Here is a 10,676-nt window from a genome sequence, read left to right as displayed (position 1 = left end):
TAAATTCTGAATTTGAAATATTGCAAAAAAAGTAAAAAATAACTAATATTAACTAGTTAGAAATTGATTCCCTATTCTTTTCTTCTCTACCTGTAAACATATATGGCTGGATTAAAATTGTACATGGACATCCGAGCGACAGGATTGCTGCCCTATACTTGATTATTCGAAGGTTCTAACATACTAACAAAACATACATTAGAAAAACGTAGTCAAGTTCAAAGTCATACTTGCGAGTTGTGAACATTTGAGCTAATTATAATTGTGTAGGGACAACTCAATGTGTCAAAGTATTATATTTAATACAACGAAAAAGAAAAAACAGTCTTGAGAACTAATATTATACAAACATTACAGCAACATTCAACATAAAAAAAGGTCGGTTTCCTAATAATAATAATAATAAGAAAAAGAATATGGTATTAATATACTATCTGTCAATTTATTGCTAACAATAATTAATTATTATATTTTAAACACATGTATAAAGAGACACATCAAGAAAATATATTTATAAAGACATTTCCATTAAACACAACTATAAAAAAGATCTTTTTATTAGACACATTCATAAAGATATTTTTATTAAAAATAATCATAAACAAAAGTTGGTAAAAATTGACAGATATACTATGATAATTGTGTTAGTAACGTAGCGAAGTTGTAATAATAATAATAATAAGCATGCTAACTGATGAAAAGAAAACCAACAAACATTTGACGTGAAGTATATCATTGAAGCTAAACTTCTTATTCAATTCGTACGGACACTATTTAGTACTTGTTTGGGTGTCATTATTTTGACAAAAAAAAAATATTTTTTTTAATGAAAAAAGATTTTTTTAGCGTGTTTGGCAAATTTCTAATAATAAAAGTAAAAGTATTAGAAAAATAAAAAAAAACATCTTTTTTGAGAAGGTGTAATTTACATCTTTTTTTAAAAGATTTTTTTCTCTTAAAAAAAAGATATTTTTCATGTAATAAATAAATAAAAAAGTACTTTTATATTATTATACCCAAACATAATTGATAGATAAAAAGATCTTTTTACATGAGATACCTAAACATAAAATTACTTTTACTTTTCCATAAGATCTTTTAAAAAAAGATAACTCGAAAAAAGATCTTTTCTTATAAACTCATCCAAACAAACTCTTAATATACGTTAGATACTATAATTTAAGAAATGAGATAATGTATTATTGAATAACTTAGTAACTTAATAATGTCTTTATTTTGCATCCACCCTTGATTGCATCAAAGGCACCCAAACTAGGTTCTCCCTCCCATAAGCTAGCAAATGGGATGTAATATCGTACTTAGGATTTAAATGATAAGATATCTACAATAATCTCAGTGCTCATATATAATTCTTCATATATAAGATCATAGAGTTGCTTAAACTTCTTGCACTACGTATACCGGTGTAACTTAGCTTGATTACGCGATTATTCATCATTGAAACACATATGCATCAATAAAATTGAAATTTAATCAAACATTTCTAATAAGGCCCTTTCTGTGTTGTCTATAGTATATACATATATATATTATTATTATTTATTATATGTACTATAAGAAACAAAAATTGTCTAACTGTGTAACGTGCTTCAAAATTTGTCCGTGTATGCAAAAATTAGTCAGCCTTAGAAAAAGGGAGAAGATGTTACAAAATGTAGCGACTCTGAGTATAGACTTAGGAGCACCCTACATTAATTATTAATGTCTTTATATGTGGCTGTCGTTTGATTATTGACATAATAATTTTTAATATCTCCAAGACTGAAGACTACTTGGTCAATATTAGCATATTTGGAACGCTTTTAACTTATATATCTGGCTCTTTTTTATTTTTTGGGTGATTACTGTGTTTAATAATTAAATAAGGAAAAAAAATTCACTTCTCCTTATGATATTTAAAAATTAGAAGAGTAATTTAGTTAAATATACTAAAATATATGTTATTTTATTTGGAAAAAAAATATCATTTTGAGTTTTTGACATCTTATATGAGAAAAAAATATTATTTAATTTTCTCTAATTAAAAAGCTATAAACTTTTTGGGAAAATGTTATATGAGTAGTATTGTCTGAAGTCTAGGTCGATCACTTCATTAAAATTGTCAAATTCAAATATTAGAAGGTCATTTATTATTTTGAATATAACTTAAAAACTATCAAGTTCAAATCAAATCCAAACAAGTTAAAAAAAGCATCAGGAAAGTTAGTTTATAACTCAAGTCTAGTATGTTACAATATAAATAGATTGTAATTCAACAAGTAATAATATTGAAATTCACACTTTTTGAGAAATTATTTATTTATCTACTATGTCTCTGACTTAAAAATAACATTAGGTTAGTAATGTCCAAGGGGGGAAAAAAAAAAGAAATAAAGAAAGAGAGATTCAACCTGGGAAATTGGTTGTCTCTATTTTTGATTTTTTTCCCCCTCAATATAGCATGATACAAAGCTGTGTCATTTCCTTTTATAATGTGCTAACAATACTTTTATGGCTAAGATTAAGCAGGTCAAAGAATTAAGAGAAACAAATAACTAGTTAATTTTCAAATTTAATATCTCAAATTGAAATTATTTTTATCCATATAACAATACCTAACTATAATGTTAACATAAAAGCTGGACTCTTTTTGCTAAAGGCTCCAAACAGATTTGGTTTTATACCATAAAGCGAAGTTAAACTAACAAAAGAAAATAAAAGTGGGAGTTCCAAAAATATGAATGCATAGGTGCAAAATAAAAGCAAAGAAAACACAAAGTTGGAGAGTAAAGAATTAAATTAAAAAGAAATTATAATGTCTAATTACAAATTATTATGCAAACTAGTTTTTGCGCAAAGAAAAGTAAAAAGCTTTCTAATTGCCAAACCCAAACCCAAACCCATTCTTCCTTTCTCTTTCTCTTACCTCTCCTTTCTGCATTCATTCAAAAGCCTCTTTTGACCACCACGACGACCACCACCACCGCCACCACCCATTATCCATGCATCAATGAAGGTTAACACGTTAAAAATCCAATCTTTCTTTTGATCCAACATACCCATCACCATTTCTCCGTCTTCACAATCATGGGTATCTGCTTTTCATCCACCAAGGTCAGTGGCTCCAACAGCAACAACAACCACCATGGCAACGGAAACTCGGCGACCACCGTAAACCGGAACCGGAAACGGAATACAATTACTCAATCAACGGTGACCAACCCGGCGGCGGCCACCACCACAGTGGCGAGCGTCCACAACGGTCAGAGGAGGAAGGACGATGAAAAGAAGAATAGTCATCATCATCATCATTCGCAGAAGCCGAAGGAGAAGCCGAAGACGACGACGTTGACGACGAGAAAGAACGTGCCGTGCGGAAAGCGAACGGATTTCGGTTACGAGAAGAATTTCGACAAGAGATTCACGCTGGGGAAGCTTTTGGGTCATGGACAATTCGGTTACACCTATGTCGGTATTGATAAGGCCAATGGGGATCGTGTTGCCGTCAAGAGGCTCGAGAAGGCCAAGGTGATTCTGCTATTTCATTCCATTTCACGCTTCCTTTTTTGCATTTTTCAGCTGAGTTTTCTACTTTGTGCTTTGTTCCATTCATTCCAATTTCAATTTGAGGTTTATTGAATTCATGTTCAGATTATGTGGGTTTTTGTTTTGGTCAATGGGTTAAGATTGATTATGGTGATTCGATTCTACAGATATTATATGTTTTGGTTCTGGAGATAACTTTATTTGTCTGGCATATTAGATAATATAAATAAATTTTGGATTGCCCTGTGGTTTTCTAATTTTCCATTGCATCTGTGGTTTTGAGACATAACAAGGTTGTCTAGTTATGGCAATATTAGTACCTATTATGCAAGCCATGTGTCTGCATTTCCATTCTTTATTATAAGTATCATTAAGTTATTAATCAATTCGATTCTCGCTTCAAATTTCATTCTAATCTGTTCTGTTTTTTGGGGGAAGTCTTGACAAAGTTGATGTATAGTTATGGGGTGAATTATAAAAGCATGCCAAGTAATATAGAATGCCATACGATGTAGATGTCGGCATTTTGTTAAAATAGATGTCAACTATGAGTCTGAAGTTTCTGAGTTGTCATCGACTGCATTTTATTTAGTGCTTCTTGTCTTTTTTTTCCCTGCTTTGTATTCATGAGTTCTCGCACATTCCTGAATCAATCCTTGAATTTGGTGGCAGATGGTTCTACCCATAGCTGTTGAGGATGTTAAGCGAGAGGTCAAGATATTGAAAGAACTTACTGGCCATGAAAACGTGGTCCAATTCTATAATGCTTTTGAGGATGATTCATACGTGTACATAGTTATGGAGTAAGTTACTCTTGTTTGGGTATCTTTTGTTCACCATGCTTATCTGCTTTTGAGAAGCATTACTGTAGTGTTCTCTGGGTTTATGTTCTTTTAGCTGGCTTTTCAAATCATGTCTTGTGATTACTTTCTGTTGTCCCTTCTTCTGTATACCTGTATGTCATTCTTATTACTAAAATGAATTTATTGACAATGAATTACCATAGGTTATGCGAGGGTGGAGAACTGCTAGATCGGATACTGGCCAAGTGAGTATTGTTTGATCTTGAATATGACTTAACTATTTTCCCTCAACTGGCTAAATTTTTCTTCACAATGTCTTCGGGTGCTCAAACTTTAGAATGAGCATCACTAATGATTCCAATTTTATTGTCTGCTAGATCTCTGTATTCAGCATTTTTACCTGTTGAATTGGACCTTACTTTGAATTCCTTCGCTTTAATCAGGAAGGACAGCCGTTACACTGAAAAAGATGCAGCAGTGATTGTAAGACAGATGCTTAAGGTTGCAGCTGAGTGTCATTTACACGGTTTGGTTCATCGGGACATGAAACCAGAGGTATGGTCAAGTCATTTTGTATGTTTGTGCAATTTGGAGTCATGCAACTAGACATTGATTTTTCTTTCTTTGAATGTAGAATTTTCTTTTCAAGTCTACCAAAGAAGATTCACCTCTAAAGGCCACAGATTTTGGGTTGTCCGATTTCATAAAACCTGGTGAGAGAATATATTTATGTCAATAATTTGTTCTCTTTACTTTTTATCCCCTTTTGTATCGGATATGTTTTGCTGTCTTTATTTGAAAGTTCTAGTTCCCTCAAAAACAAATTTCAGGTAAGAGGTTTCAAGATATTGTGGGCAGTGCTTACTATGTTGCACCAGAAGTGCTAAAAAGAAAGTCGGGCCCTGAATCAGATGTATGGAGTATTGGTGTGATTACATACATTTTGCTTTGTGGTAGACGCCCATTTTGGGATAAGACCGAGGATGGTATCTTCAAGGAGGTATAGTTCATCAAGGAACTTGAATAAATTGTTTACTTTTATTGCCTACCTGATTCTGATAAAAGGAAATTTTGTAATAACTTTGTGTATAATAAATAACCATATCATACAGGTCTTACGGAACAAGCCTGATTTCCGCCGCAAACCATGGCCATCCATAAGCAGTGCTGCCAAAGATTTCGTGAAGAAATTATTGGTAAAGGATCCTCGAGCAAGATTAACTGCTGCCCAGGCTCTATGTATGTATCCAATTGTTTGATTTTTTCCCCTTGTTTGTTTATTGTGTTATCTAATTTCCTGTCCGTGAAAAAAAGTTTTCATTCTGAAAAACTGCCTGAAAGCTAGGGATTTCAGTAATATTCAAAATTGAAGTACCAAAGTTATAGTGTTTGGAAAGCTATTACTGAACTTAAATGTGTCGAGACTTGCTCCCTTTTCTTGAAAATAGTAAGAAGATTCATGGAAGTATTTGAAATAAGAATACCAAATATTGAAGCTATGCATATTGCCAAATTTACTGACCATCATGCGGTGACTTTGTAAAATTTTTCAGTATCTTCTGTTCCTCATCTTAAGATTTTCTTTTGATGACAAATGATTAGGAAAATAAAATGTTCCATTGGATGTTTAATACATTATCATCCTACCAAAAAGTTATGTATATGTAAAATATTGAAAGTGAAGATCAAAATAGCCACAGGTAAATTACCCTGAAAATAGGATAAGTGTGTAAGTGGCCTAAACATGCTTACAGATCAAGTGGTTAGAGCTGCTGAACTCTACATTAGTTGTTTGGCCATTCTGGGTTTGCTAAATTAATCTTGTTTTTAATGGATGTTTTTGTTTTGTAGAGTTTTCTACTTTTCTCGGTTTAATAAACAGAGAGCCTCACACACACATAGTCATAGATGTTTTCCTTTACATATTAGAACATTTTTACAAGTAAACTGTATAAAGATATTGACTTTTGATTAATTTTGATATTTCTAGCACATCCATGGGTTAAAGAAGGAGGAGAGGCATTGGAGATGCCTATTGATATATCTGTCCTAAACAACATGCGACAATTTGTGAAGTATAGTCGATTGAAACAATTTGCACTAAGGGTAAAGAAACAAATTAATCAAACACTGCATGCTACAAGGCGGGAACTTGTTTGCATCCATTTCATTCATTACTTGATTATCTTGCAGGCATTGGCTAGCACACTTGATGAAGAAGAGATATCTGATCTAAAAGATCAGTTTGACGCAATAGATGTTGACAAAAATGGTTCCATTAGCTTAGAAGAGATGAGACAGGTAGCCCATTAATCAATTGATCTTCTTACTATCTGAAACCCAACCGCATCACTTATCTATTGGTGATTAATTAACACATTCAATATAGTTTACCTGCTTTGGTCTAAAGGGATGATTTTGTGCAGGCTCTTGCTAAAGATCTCCCTTGGAAGTTGAAGGAATCACGTGTATTAGAGATATTGCAAGCGGTGAGTATTTATTGCTAAAGATCCTTTGAACTCATGCAGTTCCTTTGGTACTTAATGATATTTTATTGCCTTTTTTCGAATGGCAATATTTATGGCTTCCTTTAATCATTTTTGTTCACTATAGCTTCTTTTATTGTACTCTGCTTTTGGCACTTCGATCAATGCATATCTTTTGCTTTGTAAAAGCGTTTAAATCGCTGCTTTGTGTGCTCGCAGATAGATAGCAACACAGATGGGTTAGTCGATTTCACTGAATTTGTGGCGGCTGCATTACATGTACATCAATTGGAGGAACACAACTCTGAGAAATGGCATCAACGGTCACGAGCTGCCTTTGAGAAATTCGACATAGATAAGGATGGATATATTACTCCAGATGAACTTAGAATGGTTGGTCTTGTCTCCTTACCCAAGCTCCCCAAACATGATAAATTAGCTCCTTATATCTTCTCTTTCCTGTAACAAACTCAGATATTCCCATCCTTTCTCTCCATTTATTTTCTTTATCTGAGGGGAAGTGTTTAAGCTCTTCTTTCTAATCTTGCTTTCCTTTCACATCTATCTGTTTTTAAGGTTGCATACGTATTTGGTGCATCTAATATTCACCATTTTTACATTTTCTATGTTTCAGCATACCGGCTTGAGGGGCTCCATTGATCCGTTGCTTGAGGAAGCTGATATTGACAAGGATGGGAAAATCAGCCTATCGGAATTCCGTAGACTTCTCAGAACTGCAAGCATTAGTTCTCAACAAGTGACCAGCCCCCATCGGCGCAAGCTGTAGATTGGAAGTGTTTTAGAAGCTGCAAATGTTTAAGGGTGTGAGAGTGGTGGAGTTGTTCCAAGATTTATCTCTTGTGCAGATTGTGCTGAAGCCTTTAAGATATGTATGTAACTATGAATATTCTGCACATTTTGCTCTCACCATTCTATGATACTCTAAAGACTCCAGTTATATAATGACCATGGTATTTCTGCAAAAGTGTGTGTTATACGAAAAAAAATTTGGAGGGATGTCACAAGAGGTATTTAAATAGAGTTTATGGAGACCCTGCATGGATTGGCTTCGAGTACCACATTTTAATCAGTGTATATCACTTCAATGCTTGTAACTTGTACCATAATGTACTGTGTAACTGAACAAAAATCTTACTACCAAAAAGGGTAAATTATCCTTTCATTAATAGTCAAATGAAATTATATTGACTATTGTTTTGATTATTTGATTTGTAATATATTAATGTATTTGTATAATTTATCAGATTTGTTGTCATACTGCCCTAATTATCTCAGGCTTATAGGGTATAAGCTCACGTAAAATTTACAGTCAGCCCCTTTTTTTGGTGTTCCTCACCATTTTGGACTGACGACCGTTGTTATCAGTTCAAAGTCTTCGGAAGCAAGATTTGACGCATTCACCTAAGGACGTTGATGGCTTGTCAAATATCACGCATCGATATGATAATATGTTTATCAAAGGTTTTCATGAATTAAAAAGTTGAAAATATTAGTCTTGTTTTCAGTACTGAAAATGATTTGCTGGTTGATTTAATCTCAGTCTAAATGGGCTCGGTATGGAAATGAATCTTTTTAATTTTTTTTAACAATTGAGGCCTGAAGAGTAAAATATAATTTCTCACTATTAATTTTATAAGTGAGACAAAAAATAAATATGAAAGAGAGAGCAATGAAGGGTTAGAGATCACACTTTACCCTCTCAATTTTTTTTAACAATTGAGAGGATCCAATCCGCTTAGTATAATTAGTCAATTATTCATGAAATAAATTTTCACGTTAATTACATTGTAAACCCTAACATAGCATAACAAGAGTGTCCAACCGATAATGAAAATTCACACTTACACATGATCAAGTAAATTTTATAACCGAAAAAATCCATTCACATTTTTCATGATTTCCACTTCCTTCTTAGCTTTATACTTTCATTTTAGTATTCCAACTGCAAAAGGCAATGACATCTCATCTCATGTAAAATATGCTACCCAAACCCCTCATCATTCAATCAAATTCCAGTGACCTATGTCGAGTTCAATTTCCTACATAGTAGCATTCTCATTGAACAAGTATTACCCGGGTATCCCCTAAACCCTGTGAAATTAAAAAAATGAGTGGAGAACTTATAACAGAGAGAGGAAAAGTTAACATTAAAAATTTACATTAACTAAGTTGACAAGTATGCACATGCTAATCTATATTTACATGGGTTACGAAGTTCTTAGGTTCAAATGGCTCAAATTAATGAAATTATAGGTCAGTGTGCGCATTCTGAACCGTATATAACGGGAATCCGATCCCTTTCTTAATCTAAAACCTGTGAAACAGATACATGAGGAATAAGAATCAACTTTTGGTGGTCCATAGTGGCAGAGGAAAATAAAGTCAGCAAGATCCGAAGCTCCACTTTCTGTTGTCATGACTCATGGGAAGAACTGTTCCATTCATCATTTTGCCTCATAAATGGTATAACCTTTTTGCCAAATAGAACCACTATCAATTTGGCTACTGCTAAACATATATCTGACCTTTGCAATGAGATAAAATGTTTACAAGGATCCATATCCATTGTCAACTATCAGCCTTTGGGATGTCGCCCACACTGTTGGAGCTATCTTGAAGTCCATGAGACGTTGAATACCGGCTTGAAGCACTCCCTTCTGCGACGACTCTATCCTTCCTCCCTGAATGCTTGACCTTCTTCGTTCCCCCGGAAGAAGATTCCTACAGAAAACAAAATGGAGGCTCAAAAGTTTGAACATCAAAACAAATGTGGTTATTCAAATTTTTAGAACCTAGCTACTACCTCCTGTGTTGATGATGATCCAGGCATCTTAAGTTCAAGCTCCGTAGCCACATCATGAGACTCGCTATCAGTGATTCTCCTATGAGGTGGTGACTTGCTCCGACAATCCTTTTGGGTGGGAACATGAGATGCAGAAGCATACTGAGCTGAGGGCAAGTCAAGCGCGGCATTAATTGGAGCAGAGAATGGAACATATGTTGAACACGGAGTAGGAATGTGAGGAGGGTTTTGATTTCCAAAATAAGGAAAGGGTTGAAGAGTTGGGTGAATTGGAACAGGAGCAGGAGGGATAGGTATAGGAACCGGATATGAATAAGGTGGTGGTGCCATTACGACAGAGTGGTCCATTGCAGTCCACGGGAACATCATTCTGGCCCTCTGCTGATACTGAGAATTAAGGTTTTCTATATCCGATTTCAAGGACGCCTTCTCTTCCCTGAGTTCATTCTTCTCTTGCATTAGCTGTGAGCACCAAATTCAACAATGAATAAGCAACAAGCAAAGCAGGGTATTCTGAGAGAAACAATGAGAAGCATACCTCGCGGGACTCATCAGAGAGCGCTTTATGCTCGGTTTTCAACCTATTAACTTCGGCAGTTAAATCTTTAAGCATTTGAATCGTATCAGTGAGGATGGTTGCCTTGTCGTTCCTTGGCCTATCAGGATCTACATTATGAGAGGAGCAAAATAAATATCCCAATCACAACAATTATGAGAATGAATGATGCAAGCAAAATGATTGTAATCATGAAGTAGAGAGAGAGAGAGAGAGAGACCTAAAGTGTTGGCCAAATCGTGGAAGTGGTCGTTTAATCGATCACGGCGGAGTTTCTCGCGGTCAGCCTTCTGAACTTTCCTTGCGGCGACAGCTGGATCCTGCGGTGGTTCCGCTTGCCCCTTTTCTCTGCAAATTCAATTAAATTAATGGCTTCACAAACACAAAAACAAGAATTGAGAGAGATAGAGAGGGAACCTGTGGGATCGGTTGGGGAGGAGGAGGAGGAGGATGGGAGGGGA

The 10,676-nt window shown here is 34.5% G+C and overlaps 2 protein-coding genes across 3 annotated transcripts; one reads left to right on the top strand and one right to left on the bottom strand.

Moving 5' to 3' along the window:
* On the top strand, positions 2,835–8,059 carry LOC107642576 (calcium-dependent protein kinase 28). Of its 2 annotated transcripts, none has more exons than XM_021122873.1 (12): positions 2,835–3,528; positions 4,219–4,349; positions 4,553–4,594; positions 4,727–4,904; positions 4,984–5,062; positions 5,180–5,349; positions 5,462–5,588; positions 6,340–6,455; positions 6,543–6,650; positions 6,776–6,838; positions 7,055–7,228; positions 7,470–8,059. In XM_021122873.1, exons 1-12 carry the CDS (start codon positions 3,088–3,090, stop codon positions 7,620–7,622), a joined length of 1,782 nt encoding a protein of 593 aa, XP_020978532.1. In that variant the 5' UTR covers positions 2,835–3,087; the 3' UTR covers positions 7,623–8,059. The 2 variants fall into 2 exon arrangements, with proteins under 2 accessions (XP_020978532.1, XP_016201458.1); XM_016345972.2 differs by having other exon boundaries at positions 2,836–3,528; positions 4,793–4,904.
* Positions 8,982–10,676, bottom strand: LOC107639996 (transcription factor bHLH121; the record flags this gene model as incomplete). Its single annotated transcript, XM_016343545.1, has 5 exons — positions 8,982–9,577; positions 9,660–10,121; positions 10,198–10,325; positions 10,436–10,563; positions 10,633–10,676. Coding segments are annotated over 5 exons (915 nt in total), but the record flags the coding sequence as incomplete, so codon positions are not given.

Source organism: Arachis ipaensis, chromosome B05, assembly GCF_000816755.2.
Source record: "Arachis ipaensis cultivar K30076 chromosome B05, Araip1.1, whole genome shotgun sequence".
NCBI lineage: Eukaryota > Viridiplantae > Streptophyta > Magnoliopsida > Fabales > Fabaceae > Arachis > Arachis ipaensis.
This window is presented reverse-complemented; position numbering and strand designations above follow the sequence as displayed.